Source organism: Trematomus bernacchii, unplaced genomic scaffold (assembly GCF_902827165.1).
Source record: "Trematomus bernacchii unplaced genomic scaffold, fTreBer1.1, whole genome shotgun sequence".
Classification (NCBI taxonomy): Eukaryota; Metazoa; Chordata; class Actinopteri; order Perciformes; family Nototheniidae; genus Trematomus; species Trematomus bernacchii.
Genome location: NW_022987720.1, coordinates 7,752,384 through 7,773,037, shown reverse-complemented (window position 1 = coordinate 7,773,037; position 20,654 = coordinate 7,752,384). Strand labels below are relative to the sequence as shown.

The 20,654-nt window shown below is 39.5% G+C and overlaps 1 protein-coding gene across 2 annotated transcripts; it reads left to right on the top strand.

Annotated features, from left to right (window-relative positions):
* Positions 1–688: 688 nt before the first annotated feature.
* Positions 689–20,573, top strand: nlk1 (nemo-like kinase, type 1). 2 transcript variants are annotated; one of them, XM_034142430.1, is made up of 13 exons: positions 689–912; positions 1,275–1,357; positions 6,355–6,755; positions 8,409–8,538; positions 8,629–8,684; positions 9,703–9,809; positions 11,821–11,906; positions 12,509–12,718; positions 13,031–13,132; positions 14,721–14,807; positions 14,886–15,084; positions 16,314–16,407; positions 16,512–20,573. In XM_034142430.1, exons 3-13 carry the CDS (start codon positions 6,451–6,453, stop codon positions 16,558–16,560), a joined length of 1,425 nt encoding a protein of 474 aa, XP_033998321.1. In that variant the 5' UTR covers positions 689–912; positions 1,275–1,357; positions 6,355–6,450; the 3' UTR covers positions 16,561–20,573. The 2 variants fall into 2 exon arrangements, with proteins under 2 accessions (XP_033998321.1, XP_033998320.1); XM_034142429.1 differs by having other exon boundaries at positions 689–1,357.
* The last annotated feature ends 81 nt before the right edge of the window (positions 20,574–20,654 follow it).

Here is a 20,654-nt window from a genome sequence, read left to right as displayed (position 1 = left end):
ATTGTTGTTGTCAATTGCTTACTATGTGCTCAACAATGAATGCAATGAAGATTCTTACAACTATTCTAATTTAATGTATAAAAACATTTTGTGTTTAAAAAAAGGAAAACATCATGCAAGTAAAAACTATTAAAAAGAGCAAATACAACAAAATAAGTATACATTAATAGAATAAAATGCTGCAAGTTTGAAAAAAGGGATGAAGTATAAAAATATGAAATACAAAATACATTAATATATACTAAACATTAATTGAGAAAATCAATTCAATCAAATGCACATAATGACCAGAACATATATTCACTAACAAATTCAATTATTTTGCAGATTCAGATAATAGAAAATGTAATAAAGTATGATGTATTATTACACAAAGGTACCAGGTGCAGGGTCAAAGGGGTAAACCATAGACTGGGGTAAACAAATTAATTCATCAATAATTACAAAACAATAACATAATATATATTATTATTGCATAATGAGCACTTTTGATGCTTTAAGTATATTTTGATGCCAATACATGTGACTTTGTGATGATTTTGAATGCAGGACGTCTACTTCAGAGTGTATTTTGGTATTAGTTTTTAGTAAAGTATTTGAGTACGTCCTCCCCCTCCACTGCTGTGAAGCTAGGCTAACATTAGCATTGTTTACAGCAGGCAGAACAGCATCGCCCTCCCCCACCCGGCGGATTTAACAACTCCTCCTACTTAACAAGCTAGCCAGCTAGCCGCTGTAAAGGCGACCATAGCTCTTTAAAAAAATACCACTGAACATTACAGGGCCCCCTGGATGATATATTTCATCCAGGAAACACAAGAAACTGCCTTAATGGGACGCTTGTTCGGCGTGTTTTACGACGCGATGGCCAGCTAGCAGGCGGTCCCAAAGCTAGCTTGTCGGCTAGCCGGGGTAGGAGCTTCTGAGACCCTCATCTAATCTCGGCTTTTTTCGGCCTTTTTTAAAATTAGTTTCCGTGCCATGCCAAGTTTATTTTAAACGACGTTTTATATGTAGGCTTGTTAGTTTAAATGACCAATGAAGTGTTTTCTTTTTGAATATGTAGGTCAATGAACCCGACCAATGATAGTTATTTGGGTCATCCTCGGGTATTAGCAGGAACAGCTGGTTAGCCCAGTGGCTAGCTGTTTTTATTTATCAGTAATTTTTAACGAAAAATGCAATAACTTGGATGCACATGTTTGTATGAGTAGATATAACTCTGCAGTCTGTGTTTATGAGGTTATCATCGAGTGGAACATTTATTTTAATAGTTTGGAGTCGTCGCTTCACCATCGTTAGCCAACTGAGCTAGCCGGATCCTGTTAGCATCCGAGCAGCTTCACTAATTAACAAGGTAAGCGTAAACAAAAAGGAAACTTTAATTACAATAAAGTGTCTCAATTTATGGTTCTGTTTGCAACATTTTCATGTATTTATATAAGCTGTCACCGATATGTTTCAGGCTTTTAACGCTTGCTTTTACACGTTTATTTATATATTTATTTTGTATTTGGGTTTTGTATGTTCACACTAGTTCTTCTATTCTTACAACATTTCTACGTGTTAGTCCTCTTTCTCTCTGCAAGTGTATGCACAATAGTCATTTGTATTTGTTCAGAATCAGAATAAGGCTTATTGCCTTGGTATTTAAATTTAAAATTAAGAAAAATTAAGTTAAAGCAACGTAAAAGTCAAGAATTTAAATAAAGAAAAGGAAAATTGCAATTAAATAAATGGTTAAAAAATATACCATAACAAAAATATAAAAGTCAAATATGTAACTTTTTTTTTAATGTGCAAAAATATTGATTAGGGTTGTGCAAAAGTGGTTGTTGTGCAAAACATGTTTTTATTTTAAGCGCATCTGTCTCTGCAATGTTATCACATTCCTAATCTCACTTAAACGTGCTTTTTGTCTTAAAATCTGTGATTTATAGTTTTAAAAAAACATCCAGGATCAGTTGCAAGTATTAAGATGTTCTACATCTTGGTGTTGCACGTACTAGGTATTTCAATTATCGACGTATCAATCAAAATGTCTAAGAGCAGAAAATGACTTCATTTTGAAATGCTTGTTTCCTATAATAAACCTCCCCAAAATATTTAGTTTGTATCATATAAGAAAATCAGCAAGTCTTCCCATTTGTTACCAGCAAGTGTTTGGTATTTGTTAAAAGAAAGTGTCAACTACATGAGGGTTAAGTCTGCTCAACGATTTACCTCAGGTAGAATTGAACACTGTTAATGTCAACAAACCAGATGATATACTAACTATAAATTATTTTCTTTAAGTGGCCCTATTATGCTTTTCCCCCTGTTGTGTGTTATATAGCTTTTTGTGCATGTAAATGGTCTGCAAAGGTTAAAATCCCAAAGTTCCCTCCATAACAAAATGACATCACTATGTATCACTCGCGCCTAGGGATGGGTATCATTAGGATTTTATTGATACCGGTATTTTTCGATACTCTTATCGATACTTTTCAATAATTTGGTGCTCAAAATTATAGACATGATTACAAGATGTGAAGATTAAACAACAGTCATTTTATTGTAATTTATTTGTATTTATTATTTAATGTAACTTTTTCAATGTCATACCAAGCAGGTATGAGTGTGTTTGACAGTGTGTCTCTGGAAGGGGGGCGGTAATTAGGGGCAGTTCATAAATCCATGTAAACATGACCATTTTAGACTCTTGGTGTTGGACTTCTGTTCTGTTAAATGTTATCAATATACTCACGGACCACTAGGGGGCGCTCACGGACCACCAGTGGTTAATATCGTCTGTTAGCTGAGTTTTTCCCGTGAAGTGGGTATGCATCATTAATAGGTTGTTAAATGTTAAGAAGCCTTGAGACGCTGATGTTGCGTCTGCCCCTATGGTCTGGCCCCGGGAGTCTCACAATAATAAGAGCGCTGTTAGGAGAGATGACGAGTGGCATTCACAGTGGCCACTGGCCAATCAGAGTGGTACTCAAACCGGATACGTCACACGGGATGAGGGTTCCCAACCAACCAGAATTGTTTAAACTAAGGAAGTAGCCTAATTCATATACCGATAGCAGCACCGTTTGTCCAGCGGCTTAACGGTATACCAATACCGTCCAATCAGGTACCGGTACTGACTTAGTACCGGTTCTCGATACCCATCCCTACTCACGCCTCTATAGAGAACCGCAGTGACGCGTCCTAAAACCCGGAAGTAAACTCCTTCCGGTTCCTTCGTCAAAAACGCAATGCAATTTCTCCATAGGATTTTGGAAAATAGCTCGAAATAAGTTCTGTGGTTGACACACATTTAAGAGACGGATCACGTTTTGTTCAGCCGGATAATATCCACATGTCTACCCTACTGTTATAATTTTCGAATCATAAATCTAGTCGCCAGAAGCAAAATGCTAACGTTATGCTATAAACGAACTACAGCAGGGTCGCTGCTTCAACGTCACGCCAACTTAAGATCCATATTCAAACATACAGATTCTAAATGGTACAAGTTGAAGCGTTTGTTTGAACAGTTTGCTGGAGGCAGGTACTTGCTTTCAAGCAGAACAGGGCAAACAAACTTAGCGGGAGTGTTTTACATGTTCGGTGTAATGACTTAAAGGGCCCATGTCATGGCCATTTCCACTGATCATAATTACATTGTTGAGGTATACTAAAATAGATTTATACTGTGCAATTTTCCAAACTCACATTGGTTTCGCATACAGCATCTCTGTCAAGCATGTGTATTCAGCAGTATTCACTTTCTCCACTAAACGACTCGTTGGAGCTCTTGCCCCCCCCTCCCTGTGAGCCTAGTGTGCTCCGATTGGTCAGCTCGGCCACTCTGTTCTGATTAGTCAACCACCAGAGAGGCTCCGCCCGCTTTTTTCGGGGAACATCAGTTATAGAAGAGTGTGACGGCCCCAGGGCCTTTGTGCAGGTGTGTTGCAGGGTTTACGGTGGGGTGGAGCTGAAGAGGGTAATCAGCGCGATCACGGACACCTCCGTAGCCGGTGCTATTAATCCCAGCGGCCCGGAGTCTCTCTCCAAAGCGGCTGCAGAAGGACGAACTGAGCGACCCTCTCCCCTCGACCACCTATCTCTGCATTTACCACAATAAATGTGCCGTGGTTTTGTAAACTCGTGTATGTCTCCTTGCCTTTCCGTTGTGGCCTACGAGCCGTTCATAACAAAGAGTAAGTTATTTTTACCTGTAATAAACTACTACTGTTTGATGAGAAATCAAATCATGGTTTGCTATATATGAATTCAGGGAAGAAAGGATAGGCCTACTAAGTATTTCCATTAAACTTTATTTTTAGAAATGTACAAAATGAACATAAATATACATATATACACATGGTATATCATCCATTCCTCCTCGCATCTTGCCTGCGCACAGCCGGTGCGGTGCCTTTTAGCACGAGGCCTCAGTAGTAGTAGAAGTCCCGTCCCCGTCATGGATTGTCCGCCAGGATCTGGCTGGACGAAATCAAATGCAAATCACAAAATATTAGAGAAACTTAGTTGTTTTAGATTCGTTAGTAGTAGTTGTGTAATGAACAGCTTGCCTGCTAATATGCTAACCTAGCTTTGTTTACCTTGGTAGCTAACACGATATGAACGTTAGCTTGGAGGAAAGGCAACTATAATGCAGTGTAATAAAACTACTATGAACAAAAGCTAGTGGTTCATATTAGGCTAGCAATAACGTGTTTATAATTGCAATCGTATACGGGTATTCTGCTACCATACAATGTAACTTGCATGAATACATTGTTTTGCGCTAGCATACAGCTAGCCTCGTTAGCTACATGCAGTATATGTACTGTCACAATGTACGGTAAATCACCCGGAGTATACTGTATGAGTATTCCGTGTGTGTGACTGCAGACATTCTCCTGCCATGACAAACATGTAAGGCCATCTGCTGACATTGTAGTTGATATATTTAAACGCTAGCAACGTAGCATCACAAAAATGTTTTTCCGACCAAACCTAGCTTAGCTCCGTGTGTTAGATCGGTTGCATACACGCTACGCCAGCTATAATGTAATTACGTTTCGCGACTGACCGCACGGCAAATCACCCGGAGTATACTGTCAATAGGTATTTTGTGTGTGAATGCAGACATTCTCCTGCTATGAGATACATGTATGCAAGGCCATCTGCTGATATTAGAGTTGATATATGGAAACTCTAGCAACTTAGTTAGCACAGTTAGCACTGTGTCAATGGCTTAGCAGTCCAACACAGTTTGCACATTTAAACAGTCTTGTTTGATAAATACACAAATAACAATGCAAACTTACAGGTTGTATACCCGGATCTTCCCCTGCTCCAAACGGTCCAAACAAGCTGTGCATATCCGGCCTCAAACTGGGCAATGTTTTGGAAGCTTTCGTCTGTGAAATGCCGGTTCTTCGAACCTCTGGAGGAGGAACACGCCGCTGCTGGTGTGGCCATAGCTCTTCGGGATTGGTCCATTTCGTTCCGGGTACCGCATGACATCAGGCGGTACCCGGAAGAATCAAATGGGCAGTGACGTATCTCCAACGAGGCGTTTTGGGGAGGTATTTTCTGTGTTAGAGTTTTACTCGCTACAGGGTGTACTTTGAGGGTTTTGACTCTGCACACCGTTTACATGCATAAAAACCTTCATAACACACAGGGGGATGGGTAATAACCAGAAAAGCATGACATGGGAGCTTTAAAACGGCCTGGACAACTTCTGTAGTCCTATTCAGCCACATGTTAACAACCATCGTTTTTCAGACACGTAAACTCTTCAAAAATCACCAGTGGGGTCACTGCTGATGTATTTAATGTCGTAGAACAAAACGTGATCTGTCTCTTCAATTTGTGTCAAACACAGACCTTATTTCAAGCTATTTTCGAAAATCCTATGGAGAAATTGCATTGCTTTTTGTCGAAGGAACCGGACGTGGTAAAAATGCTAACTTACTTCCGGGTTTTAGGACGCGTCACTGCGGTTCTCTATTGGCTAGCGTTCTAGCATATGTACTACAGCGTCTCCAGCGCTTTCGAACGGCAATGGCCGTGGCTGTCTCCTCCTGATTGGTGGAGTTGGCCCAATAGCCGTAGCGCCACTGTCCTGACGTCAGGACAGTGTTCAAATCTGGATCAGTTTTTATCAGATCCGTTGCAGCCCATTTTTTAGAGATTTGGGTATGGATGAAAATAGAGAGGGTTGTGTTTTCTGACACTTGGTGAGTTCCCTGGAACACCGGGGACACATATTCATGTATAAAAGACGTACAAAAGTGCATTTTGCATGATGGGTCCCCTTTAAGTGGGATTTGTTTCTAAACTAACTATGTTCCCTGTCTGCACACACAGGAAACGCGTGGATCATGCTGAGTTAGGAGTTGTTTCCTCCGTGCCTAGCCGGTTACGTGCAGACAAAGTGTTTCTGGGGGTTTGGTGAGAGAAGGGATGGCATTTCACGGTGCCGGCCGGCAGACCGTTGGAGACTTGTTCCCGGGCTCTGAGCTGGGCCACAAGTATTTCTGTGTCAATTCATCGTGCGGAGCCCCGTCCACCGGCCTCAGCGCCACGCCGTGCCTGACCGGACCCACCGCCCCAGCCGGGACGCCCCGCCACCCCACAGCTCTTGGGGGGAGCGCAGGGGGAGGGGCGGCGGTGCCTCAGCCCTACAGCAACCCAGCCAGCGAGGTGCCCAGCCCCGCTGAGATGGAGCCGGACCGCCCCATCGGTTATGGAGCCTTCGGCGTTGTCTGGTAACAATACATTATTTAGCACTATATATGTGTTGTGCATGATAATAAATATAAAAATGCACATTCATTCACTCCTGGTGAAAACATACATAAGTGTTTGCAGAATTTCTGTTGTTAGTTGTCCATTAGTTCTTGCCAGGCAGCCATTGGTTTGTCACATGTCTATTTTAATATCTATTTTTATTTAATCTGCACATAAAATTAGACAACAGTTACCAACGTGAATGTATAAACTATTCAATTAATTATAACAAACAGACAAAAATAAATAGGTAAAAACAAATATTAAAGCATAGGAATTAGAATTAAAAGCAGCCATACATTAATAAAACATTTCCTTTATACTGTACAAGGCCCAGAGGACGTCTTCAATATGCTCCTTTTAAAATAAACAATAGGAACGCACCACTTTTGTTTTGTGGAGCATAATGAATTATAGGCGCTTTCACACCAAGTACTTTGCCGTACTTAGTTCCCAGTACTTAGTTCATCAGAACTCTTTAGTTCTGATGAACTAAAGAGCAGATCGCGTTCACACCGGAATAAGTCCCTGAGGGAGGATTAGTCAAATGAAGCCGCTGATGTCACTTCTTCTTCTGCTTCTTCTGCTTTGGGTTTACTGGCAGGCCGCAAACAACTTCACGGCGTATACTGCCACCGGAAGTCCCCGGAGTTGGGGACTGGCTTCAGTAGAAGCTGCTGGGACTCCCAGCTGCTTCTACTGAAGCCTTCCGAGTAAATCGCCAGAACGCCGACACCTCATCTCCACCGCTCTCATGTTTTCTTTTGTGTTGCCATAAGTTAGTCTCTCTCCGTTGGTGCGCTGGGCTAATGCTAATGCTAATAATGCTAATGCCAGCAAATACAATGGCGGCTTCACAAAACCTTTCAGAGTTTTAAGGGGCGTGGTTTGCAATTCGCCCAACCAATCAGAAATGGGAACCTTTTTCTCCCATGAAAGTACCTGCTCTCTAGCAGGGACTGAAAAGGGGGTGAAAAGGTTCTCATAAACTAGGTTCTAGTTCCGGATTTTTTTGGTGTGAACGCAAAATTTCAAGAACTGTCGGAACTATACTGGGAAAAGTACTCCGGTGTGAAAACGCCTTATAACTACATTTTATTGTGAACCCCTGCGTTGCAGAATGACAATAAACAATCCTTAAATATAAGACAACATATAGCAACATATCCTCACATTGTTAAGATGAACATTAAATAACTGTCACCATAACCAGTTAAAATATTGTCTTACCTGGTGAATGTGTAGCTTGTCTAGCTTGTAAACAACGTACTACTGTGTAAAAACAAACAAATGAATTTAACCAAACAGAAAATCAATTAATCAATAAGTACAAAAAAAACCTAATATGAAACCAGCTATAAATAAGAAAATGTCTTCATGATGTTTGTTTTGTCTGATACAGTCCAAAACATTTACTTTACTTTTAACTGTTATGTACCATTTATTTAAAAAAGAAAAAGAAAGAAGAAGACAAGCAGCAAATCCTCGATTTATTTACTAAGAACCAGCAAATGTTTTGTATTAGTACATCAAAATACCACAAACCGTTTATCATCAAGCGTATAATAACATATGTAGTCCGAAGCATTGAATGTGTATAACATTTTTCTGTGGTTGTGGATGTTTTTCAGGGCCGTTACAGATCCACGTGACGGCCGGAAGGTGGCGTTGAAGAAGATGCCCAATGTCTTCCAGAACCTGGTGTCCTGTAAGAGGGTCTTCAGAGAGCTCAGGATGCTCTGCTTCTTCAAACACGACAACGTAATGACCAGCAGACAAAAGAAGAGACGGGATGTCTGTAGTAGATGGATTCAAATATATAACTGATTATTTGGTTTTCTCTCTCTGCAGGTTTTGTCCGCTCTGGACATTTTGCAGCCTCCTCAAATCGACTGCTTTGAGGAAATGTATCCTTTAAAAAAATATATACGAAACAATTGATCAGAAGTGGGAATGATACCATGGTGTATTATGGCCTTGTATATAGTATACAAGTATAAACATTGACAATGGAGGGGGTAATATCCAGGTAAAAAGCTCTGAATTTCCTATCTAAATAGTAAATGAATGCAACAAAAAAAAAATGAACATGATAAATTGACAAGTAAAGGTCAAATTACTGTGAAAAAATTCAGACATTTAAAAAAACAAAACAGAAATTGGTTAATATTTCAGAAAATACTCACAAATTGACTTGATAGAATCTTCTATATTCTCTTAAGATTAAAGTGGGACATGAACTAGAAATTCTATACTTTACTAATAAAACACTTGAATATTTTGTAAAATTAAATCGCTTAAGCTGCTGCCTGAATTTAGTAAGCATGGCCTCTGGGTGAAAGGTTCTAAAAGATTCATAAACGTATTTTCTTCAATTTCTTATTGGTTGTAATATTAACATAAAGGAATACTAGTACAATTATTTTATAATTTGTATAAAAAAATACAAAACATTTAATCCTCTACATTTGTGACATAAGACTTTCAGTAATTATTTACAATATATTTGTTCTCATAGATGTACCACTTATTATTATTGCAAGTTTAGAGCGTTTTCTCTGATACTTCCCTCTTTCTCCATCTCTGTCATTTATTTTCAACATGGTAGAATCACACCTCCTTTTTATAATATTACCACGGTTGTGGCTTTAATTTCCAGCACACCTTCTCATTAATCTTACATTCACCCCCCCACGTCTTCTGTCCCAGTTTCTCTTCCTTTAACGGTCCCCCATGTCCTCCTTTGAATTCTCTTAATTTAGCCTCTAAATCCAGCTCCTCTCTATTCACTTGTGAATGTAAAATAAGACATGAAACTCTGTTCTTTCTTCATGCCTGTGCTCCTAAGAGATGCATGGTGTGCATGTAGGCGGAGGTCATTCTGTGTGTGGGTTTTATTTTCCTTGACAGAGAACCCCCCCGCAGCTACGTGATCACGGAGCTGATGCAGAGCGACCTGCACAAAGTGATCGTGTCTCCGCAGCCGCTCACCACCGACCACATCAAGGTCTTCCTCTATCAGATCCTCCGGGGTGAGCACTCTTACTGACGCACTAAACAGTATTTTTAGTTATTCAAATAGAGTTTTTGTGCTTGCAATCCGCTAAAAAGATAAGAAAACATCCATCACATTTCCCTAAATGTATGTCTTCAAATCTCAATTAGTCATAAGTCCAAAACCTGGAGATATGTAATTTACTTTGACATTATTTCTAGACTTATTGTACCCATAGCCGCATCAATAATAAACCTAATCCCTGCAGTACAGACTAAACTAACAATAACCTGTTCAATTATTCAACTGAGCAATACTCATTCATTATTTAATAGCAATATAAGCAATATTCTCCTATATCTTATTTATGCTTTTATGAAAAGACGTAGACTATTTTAAATGTATAACATTATTATATATATATATATATTGTAATGTACATTATATAGGGGCGACTGTGGCTGCGAGGGAGTGCGGTCGTCTTTCAACCAGAAGGTTGTGGGTTCGATCCCAGCCCATGCAGTCAACATGTCGATGTATCCTTGGGCAAGATACTTAACCCTGAGTTGCTCCCGATGGCCAACGGTGTGTGAATGTTAGGTCCTAGAGTAAGGTACACTGCTCTGTATGAATGGGTGTGAATGGGTGAATGACATGTAGTATGTAAAGCGCTTTGAGGGGTCTTAAAGACTGGATAAAGCGCTATATAAGTACACTCCATTTACATAATTTTTCGTATTCATTATTGTATATTTTTTGTTATACATCTTTCTCTTTTTTTATCAAAAAAATTATATATATATTATTATATCTTTTTTTAATTCTAAATAGACCAACTTGGACAAAATAAAATGTTCCCTTGGGATCAAAAAAGTATTGGTGATTCTGAAAAAGAAAAACAAGACACATTGTGTTAAAGTCAACTGAGATTGACAAAATACTAAAGAATGTAACCAAGTTAGTTTTCTATCGATCAATTCATGAATCTATCAATTTTAACTCTGAACCAAGCGTACACAAATCAAATTGAATAAATTGGTTACAAGCAACACATTTAAAATGATAGTGTCAAAACTTGATTTATTGTTCTCTATCATTTTAATTTAAAATAGAATACTTATATTAATTTGTCTACGTATCTGATCTGAAGGACATGCAGGGAGAGGACAGACTCTGTAGCTAAGATGTTTTCTAATGGGACTGTTCAGCGTCTATCATCCAGTGCAGGGGTTGGCAACCCTAGGCGGTACTGTAACCAGTGGCACACTAGGAATAAGTGTGCAAAATATTTAAATTGTATTTTCGGATCCTGAACGAGACCGCCGCCAGAGCGCGTCTCCCCGTTACCTGCTGAAGGAAGCCATGCACGCAACGCAGCACAGAAGGATAACTTCTAGGCCCCGCTCTCTTTAACTCCAGTCGACTTGCTGCTGCTTTCCTCCATGGTGAAACGATCAGGGGTGTAGTGCTGCCGGAGCGCACCGGAACGCCGCTCCGGCACTTCACAAATTGCAGTACCCATAAGGAGCTGTACACATGCCGCAGTTTTTGCGTGGCTGTGTCTTTAGTTGAAAGCCCAGTGGCGATCAGCTCACCTGTCATCGAAAATAATATGCTACATAGGGGCGGACTGGCCATCTGTGTGTTCTGGAGAATCACAGAACGGCCGGTCGTCAGCGGGCCTTTGGCGGCCGGCTCGGTTCGCTGACGGCCGGCACCGCCCTTTATTTAAATTTGTTTAAACGGCATCATGTAAGTTGCGCTGTCTGGCGAAAGAGGTCCACAGCTTCCCCGCAGCGATGCTCCCCCCGCCCTCCTGTTGACATTTCACGAGCGTCGGCACACTGATCACTTTTTATTTTTTTTAATGGCACTTCATATCAAAAAGGTTGGACCGGACGAAGTGGCGCCAGCAGCTGCGCGAAGGTGGTGACAGACTTGACAAAGACTGGATTCGTGGACTCAAAAACGTGGACATACTGTATCTCTCTGATTGCACTGTACAATCTCTTGTAGATTTTCTTGCCAATATATGTTGTGCGGTTCAGGTTTGAAGTACCTGCACTCTGCTGGGATCCTACACCGAGACATCAAACCTGGAAACCTGTTGGTGAACAGCAACTGTCTGCTCAAGGTGAAACAGAATCTCTGCTTTTTAAAAACGTTTGCAAGTTAGAAAGAGCGTTAATGGAGTATTTCACGGGCCAAAGACACCATCTGATCATGTTTTTACATGGATGCATTATCGTGATATTTATCTTTTTTATTTCATTTAGAATTGTTACCTTATTTTAGGTTAGTTAAAATATTTTAGTTATATTTCTGATTATTTTAAATGTATTTCGGATTATTTCATATCAATGGTTTTATTTGAGGTAATCTTCTAGATTATTTTATTTCAGGTTAGTTTAAATTATTTTAGATTATTTTATATTGTTATATTTTACATTTTATATTGTTTTATTTTATATTATATTATTTTCTAAATGATTTCAGATTATTTTAGAATTAAAATGTCATTATTTTTAAATGATTGTTAGATTGTTATAACATGTTAAGTTATTGTAGGCGTAGTGTAGGTTTGCTTCTTTTCACTGTAAATGCTGCGCTGCAAATTTCCTCTGTATAAATGAATATTCAGTTTCAAATGTTCTATTGAGCTGTGCACTGCCGGGTAGATCCTGAGCATTGCAGTGCTAACCTTTTTAAATATATGTTCTTTAAACCTGTGTTTAGATTTGTGACTTCGGCTTGGCGCGTGTGGAGGAGCCCGACCCGTCGCGTCACATGACCCAGGAGGTGGTGACGCAGTACTACAGGGCCCCCGAGGTGCTGATGGGCTGCAGACACTACGGCTCGGCCATCGACGTCTGGTCCGTGGGCTGCATCTTCGCCGAGCTGCTGGGCCGACGCATCCTCTTCCAGGCTCAGAGCCCCATCCAGCAGGTGAGGTCCTCTACCTGCATCCATTCTGCATCCATTATGTCCTGGTGGATCTCTTGCTTTATTAGACCACGTCCTTTTAGGTGAAGTTTGCTATTTAAATCCTCACACTATGTGTTTCCTGCAGTGTTTTAAACTGGTTTGGTATTTTTTGGGTATTTTTTCACTTATTCAGCATTTCTTGCACTTAATTGAAGAGGCCACCTACAGAGTTTGATAATACAGACAGGAATGTACAGCTTATATGAACCAGTGTAATGTTTTGATATTATGCAGATGTGTGTTATTGTCTTTAACTGGTTCTCTGTCCTGCAGCTGGATCTGATCACAGACCTGCTGGGGACCCCTCCTCTGTCGGCCCTGTCGGCAGCCTGCGAGGGGGCCAGAGCCCACATCCTGAGGGGGCCACACAAACCGGTACGGGACAAAACCACTCAAAGCTCTTTTCTGCTTTTTTAGCAGATAACATCTCCTTGTTTCTGAGAGACAATTTGTAAACTTCAGCATAAATAGAAAATAACAAAATAATGTTACTGGACTTCCCTGATGTAAGGTCAGTGAAATACTATAATAAATAAATATTTGGCCTTGTGATTATTTCAACTGATGAATAATCACTTACCTAAAGCTGCTGCATTGACTTTTGTTCACCTGGTGGCAGAAAACTGTGAGAAAATGCATTTTCTATTGGTGTTACAAGAATAGTTTATTTACACATTAATTAACAAAAAACAAGATATTAAAATCTGTACATTTATAGAATTTGTAATAATATCCTGTTATGAGCACCATCGTCCCACAGCCGATGGCATTCAATGATTAATTTATGTATTTGTATATAATTGATCGGAAATGAAATGCCTTATACCTCATCTCAGGTTATTTGCTGATAATCTCGCTGAAATGTTACCAAATCTGAAATCGTCATGCCCGCTGACATGAGAGTTTACTGTGATACTTAATAGCCGCGTTCACACCGGAGTACTTTTCACCGTACTTTTCGCGTTTAGTTGCAGGTCTCCCTTGAAAAAGAGATCTATGATCTCAATGGGACCAATCTGGTTAAATAAAGGTTTGAAATGAAATGAAAAATAGTTCCGTTAGTACCCCTTATGTCGCGTTCACACCAAAAAGAGCACTTAATCTCGGGAACTTTTACCCCCATTTTTTTAGTGCCTGCTGAGAGATGGTACTTTCCTGGGGGAAAAAAGTGCCCCAGTTCTGATTGGCTGGACGAATTGCAAACCACGCCCCGTACAACTCTGAAATGTTTTGTAGAGCCGCCATTTTATTATCCTGGCATTAGCATTATTAGCATTATTAGCATTAGCATTCGCCCAGCGCACAAACGCAGAGAGACTAACTTATGGCAACACAAAATAAAACATGGGAGCGGTGGAGATGAGGAGGTGTCGGCGTTCTGGCGATTTACTCTGAAGGCTTCAGTAGAAGCTGCTGGGACTCCCAGCAGCTTCTACTGAAGCCAGTCCCCAACTCCGGGGACTTCCGGCCGGGGACTCCGGGTGGCAGTATACGCCGTGAAGTGGTTTGCTGCCTGCCAGTAAAGCCAAAGCAGAAGAAGACGAAGTGACGCCAGCGGCTCATTTGCGTAATCTTCCCTCAGGGAAAAGTACTCCGGTGTGAACGTGATCTGTACTAAGTGCCCTGGGGTAATAAGTGCCGGCGCACTGAGTGCCGGCACTAAATACGGCAAAGTACTTGGTGTGAACGCGCCTATAGTGACTGATGCCTGAACTCTATTTGAAGTCGATCTGTCAAATAATATAAAATAATATGAACCTTTATTGATTCCATGAAGAGAATTCTTTTTTCTCAAGAAAATGAATCCGGCAAATAAAAACAAACATACCCAAATATATATTCTTACTTTAGAATTATTCATAATAGAAAGCAGGTGTAAAGTTCAGCAGCACATTTTCTAAAAGACGATAATGAAAGAAACTGATTATTAATTTTTTTATTTCTTTGTTTGTTATATTTGCAGCCGTCGCTGTCGGTGCTGTACATGCTGTCTGACGGAGCCACACACGAGGCGGTGCACCTGCTCTGTCGGATGCTGGTGTTCGACCCGGTTAGTCCCCACACTCTGTCATTACTGATTTATGTGTGTTTCGTGTTCTTTACCCAGTCTCTGTGTTTTCACCTCCAGACTAAACGTATCTCCGGCAGCGACGCCCTCTCCCACCCGTACCTGGACGAGGGGCGCTTGCGTTACCACACCTGCATGTGCCAGTGCTGCTACTCGGTGCCGAGCGGGCGAGTTTACACCCGGGACTTTGAGCCGGCCGCCGAGCAGCCGTTCAGCCACAGCTACGAGAACAGCATGCTGTCCGTGTGGCAGGGCAAAGGTACGCCGCACACACACTTCCTGCTCCAACTGAACACACTTCCTGCTCCAACTGAACACACTTACGCACGCCCAGGTGTTTGCCTCAGATTTAGTTTGTTACTGTGTATAACGCCGGAAACTTCCATCCAATTCCAGACAAGAATATCCTTTCATAAATTACTTTCCATGATCCAATATCAACAAAATACAATGTTTAGGTTGCCTGTATATAATTGCACTCGCTTGTTTCACCCTGGTAAAAAAGCATATGCCTATACTGGTGGCCTAATGCCACCACCGCCTGTCTCCAATATATACATAATTACCCAGTGCCCAAAGCTGCCTTCAAAATAAAAGCATAAAGAACTGAATTGAATAATAACAATAAATAAATTCACATTACCAATAAACAATAACATCAAGAAAATACATGTTGACATGTTCCTGCAGAGATACACATCTCTGTGTATCTCTGCAGGAACATCAGCCCCATTGCTCCCCGGGCGCTGTCCAATAGCTGCCCACTGCTCCTAGTACTAGACTCCTGGCACTAGGATGGGTTAAAAGCAGAGAACACATGTCACTGTGTGTGCTGTGTGCTCTGCATGTGAGACCATTAAAGAGGGGTTCATCCCTCCCATTCTATTCGTGTTTTCTGTTGTTGAGTCTTTGAGTAGTCTGGTTAGTTCATCTTAATTCATATTCAATTTATTTCAAACCACTTGACCAATGATTAATATTTATAAATATGTATTCATTATTATTATATGCCGCCTGTTGGTCTTATTATTCCTTCTTTTTTTTACGCATATCTCTATTATTATGTTATCATAATTGTTCACTTGTTTGTCTTATTTTATTCTTACCTCTTAATTATATTTTACTTGCAAGTATTATTATTCTTATATTATTAGAAAGAATAATTGTATTTAACTGTTGATCTTCGTTATCTGATTTTCTTCTTTAGTTCAACTAGCGTGTATTATTATTATTTTAAAGAAATGTAATGGTGAACTTATAGTTTTAATTATTTGATTTTACATTACATTGATTTAAAAAAATAATTATATACAAATTCTCATGTAACAAATACGTCTAAAGATCCAATGAAAGGAATGTTAAATGAGAAGTTAACGCTTGTGTTCACTCGTAAGTTTGGCGACGCATTGTGCCTGTAGCAGAAATGAAATGTGCTTTATAAATCAAGTTGAGCCTCCTATAATTCCTGCTGGCTCTTCTTGTCTCCAGAGTTAATCCATCGCTTCATCACGGAGCACCAGCAGGGCAAGCGTGTGCCGCTGTGCATCAACCCTCAGAGTGCTGCCTTCAAGACCTTCATCAGGTGAGGAGGGGCTCTTTTCTCATCTATCACTTACCGAACACACTGATATTTAGATGGACGAATGTTTTGTATTCCACGTCTGAGAGAAGGTTTTGTGTCCCCAGGTCCACTGCATGGCACTCCTCCAAGGTGTCCAGGAAGGAGGAGAGATGAACCTCCTCTTCCTCCCGGGGAGCAGCAGAGTATGAAAAAGGATTTCATGGCCCGTGAGAGTACTGAAGAGTTTGTGTCTTTCCCTTTCAGCTGTTCCCCTGGCGAGATGCAGACGGGGAAACACTCCCAAAAAAAACCTCATTACTTATTTTACCTCCTTCAAAATCTACAAAGTTTCAAAATATGAAAACTACTGCTTCACTTTTTTTAAACGTCCCAAACAGGCGAGGCTTCGGGACTTTTCTTTTTCTCGGTGCTGATATGTAAAAAAAAGAAAAGCTGCTTGAGGAGGAAAAAGAAAGAGGAGCCGGTACTAGAGTGGATTTTCCATCTGTGTTAGAGACTTTAAGGAATAATGGTTTTAATGTTTGCTAGAGTTAGTCCATTTTTGAAGTCATTCCAGCCCTGTGCAATACGGATTCATTTGAACAAGCGACGGACTGAGGACACGGAGCGGATCGCTTGCCCAGCGGAGTTTCAGACGCTCCCGATACGAGCACGTGCCGGACCAGTGTCCCCGCCAAACGACACCAAACAGCGCCACCTTCTTTTTGGTTTTCTTTTGGAACTGCTTTCACTCACTGTGTTTTTCTCTGCGAGTCCAAGCCGCGTTAATAATGCAAACTAACAGATGTAGCAGGTTCTCACCACAGTCAGTCCCCTCGTGTTTCTCCACATCACAGCTTCGGTAGTGCTTTGGTCGTAGCGGCTTCGCTAAGTTCTCTGTTTGTACCTTTCTGCATAACTCTGCAGGAGAGAATTTAATCATGATATAAATATCAGAGGAGCAGGGACTGTTTTCCTCAGTTTGAAGTATTTTGTTGAAAATTACGACAGGAACATTTCTGACGGTTAATAAGGACCTTATAAACCATACATTTTCAAGGAAAGAAAATCGATTTGAAGTCGGAATTCGAAGGAAAAAAATCTGATTCCTGACGAACAAATGCAGAATTCTCTGAATTTTGAGATGATAAAGTTTAATCCCAGAAAAAGGCCTTTTCACATGGCCCTAATCCTCTTCTGTTAATGACCCTTTCCCTGGCTTTATCATTGTCATTTTGTTTGCCTACAATGGCCCTTATCCATCGTCGTAAAGAAATGATTTAAGGTTGTCTAAGAAGATGCTCTGCATAAAGAAAAATGCCAAATCGACAGATATTTGGCTGACTTTTTTGTGTTCTTCCCGTCTTGTTTGAATTTTCCTGCTGACCTCCTCTGCCCCGACTTTTTGCCCACCGGCAGAGAGATTTTTGTTTTTTGTCATTTCTTAATTTATTGAGTGTTTGTTGAGGAGTGTGTGTCTCCACCCTTTGTAGTTTGAAGCGGTTTACCTCAAACCTCCGGAGAAAACTGAACAGAAACTGATGTGTGCATACCTGTAAAGTGAAAGACGTCATTCCTCCAGATTCTTCTTTTCTTTACCTCCACTTCGCCCCACCACTCTGATTTTTTTTTTTTAGAGAGAAGGATGTTTTCTGTAAAATGCTGCTGTTTTCGTTTGTTTTAGTTTCAGGCTCAGGTGTCCCGTTTATAGACTATGAACTGTACAAAGCCACATAAGGATGCACCAGTATTGATCCTGGTATTATTATCAGTAAATAACCATTTTTCTGATTCTACACTAAGAAGTTCAGCAGAAGATGTTAATTATATCTTAATATCTAATTGAGTTAATTTTCTAACTGGTGGTTTTTACATGTTTAACCCTTTAATTACAAACTCAACAAATCGCACTGAAAGTTAAATGAACGTGATAATAATATGTGAACCGTAATAGCAAGAAAGGTGAAATATTATTACATTTTTAAAAACAGCCAGGTTTGTTTTAGTTTATATTACATTTAATATGCCATGGAATAACTCAAATAAATCATCATTTGAAAAAAAAGAAGTTATAACAGAAAAAAAGAAGTTGTCACCTCAACTACATGGTTAAAACAAATGTTACAAACATTTGCAATATTATATAAGGTCACAAGTTTCTCTCAAAACTAAAAGTGTAAATCATGTTTACTTCCATTCAAATCTATATCTCACATGAAAGGAGTTGTTCCTCATAATTACTGAAGTCTATTTATCCTTACTTGTGAAAATAGAATCCACAAAAAAAAAAGTTACATCCAAAAACTTTATAAACTAATTGTTCCCACAATATAAGCAATAATGATCTTGCACAAGACGGCAGGATTGTTATTCTCAAAGGTTTGATTTGTCTTCTGAACATCAGTAATTCAAGTGCCCTGATGTGTAGATAAAGCAGAAAAACATGTAAAACCATCAGTCTGATCTTCTGGGTTCTGGTTCCCACCGTTGTCTGGCCCTTTTCTGACTTTAGGGACTTGTCCAGGAACTTTTTTTCTTTCTGTAAGGCACTCAGGAACAGCCTGCCACCTCACAGTTTGTCCCGTCACTTTTTTTTCAATGTAAAGCTCCTGAAAAGACTGAAGGACTCTCCGGGTTCCTGTGGTTCCTTAGTTTCTGGATTCTTCTTCTTTTTTTTTTTTTAAAGCTCGTGGATTCCCGCCGGCCCCTCAGAGTCTCTTCTTCTCCAGGATCACAGCGCCCCCCCTGACTTGTATATCTGCATGTGTATATTTATTATCCCATGGAGAGCTTTTGGGTTTGAATGCTGTGCAATTGATTTGATGACGAAAACGTACATTTTGTGGTATTTTCTTTTTGTATTTAATTCATCTTTAGGAAGTGATTTTTATTAGAAGTTTTTGTTTGTTGTGATCTGATTAGGTTTTTTCACAAAAGCCAAACGTTGAGAAAATGTTTTGATAATTGTTCCCTAAATACATTTGAAGAGCGAGTTAACCTCAACACTAAAACGATTAATTTTAAATGTAAGAAGCTTTCAGTGTGATAAACACAAACGTTGCCCTCAAAAGCATCACATTAGTCAAGAGACAACGGTGTCATTTGAGTCTTCAAATGCGCACATAACCCCTTAAAAAACTGGTTCACTTAAACTAAACATTTATCTTCTCTAAACTTTCCCACTTAAATGTAACATTCCTCCCTCAATATACGTTTTTTAAGTGCTTTATTTTGTCAGATAAACCCAAAGAAAACTCAGTTCATAAAGACTCAAAACAAACTGAATTTCTTTGTAAAGAAATTCCAAAACATTTGGTCATGTTTCATCAGAAAATATTTCCCCTTTGAGGTTCCCAAATGTGTCGATTTAAATTACTATTTGGTGTTTTATTGTTTTTAAAAATGATGTTATGTTTCTTATTTCTTCGAGACATTTTCTCTAAAACAGAAAATAATTGTAATCACTGTATATAAGATAAGATAAGATAAGATGGACCTTTATTAATCCCCGTCGGGAAATTCAGTTGTACAAAGCAGCAACAGGGTAAGCGTGAAAAAACAGGACAGCAAAGATTCACACAGATTGATTTGATCAGATAAACCCAAAGATCATTCAGTTTCTAGTGATTTAGACAATTTGCCGAAGCTGGAAATTGAGAACGTTTGACATTTTTCTTGATTACTTAACATTTTGTTGATCCGATCATTATTTCAACATCGACATTCATAAATACTATATTGAAAATGCACATTATTAATACATTGATGGAACACTTTGTTAATCTGAAGCTCAAATGTTCTACTTTAGGGAACAATAGATCAACGTTTTTCCCTTTTGGACTTTTCTTATTTGACTTTCTTTTGTTTCTGTTGTGTAGAGGAAGTGTTTGAAATAGACGCCCTCCTGCACACTGTTCACAGATCAGACGGACAGACGACTCGTCACCTTTAGACATTAGACTTGTTTTTCTTCTATGAAAAGAAACTTGATGTTTTTATTATTATAAATATGAGACTGATGTTTGAAACTGATGTTTTTTGTCTTTGTTTTAGCAACAAACAAAAACAAGTTTTTTTGTTTGTTTTTTGACTTGTGTTCCCAACAAATACTTGAATTTCTTAAAAAAAATGTTTAGAGTTAAAGTAGTGAATGATAAACAAATAAATGGACACTGGATAATATTCCCTTTCATGACTAGACCTCTTTTTTTTATTCACAGTTTTATTCATTGATATTTGGAATATGTACATATCTGCAGTTTTTAAGA

Coding starts and splice junctions, on each gene's coding strand:
- nlk1 (XM_034142430.1), top strand. CDS start 6,451: ATGGCATTTCACGGTGCCGGCCGGCAGACCGTTGGAGACTTGTTCCCG. Junction 11,907..12,508: donor ACAGCAACTGTCTGCTCAAG/GTGAAACAGAAT, acceptor ACCTGTGTTTAG/ATTTGTGACTTCGGCTTGGC. Junction 12,719..13,030: donor CTCAGAGCCCCATCCAGCAG/GTGAGGTCCTCT, acceptor TCTGTCCTGCAG/CTGGATCTGATCACAGACCT.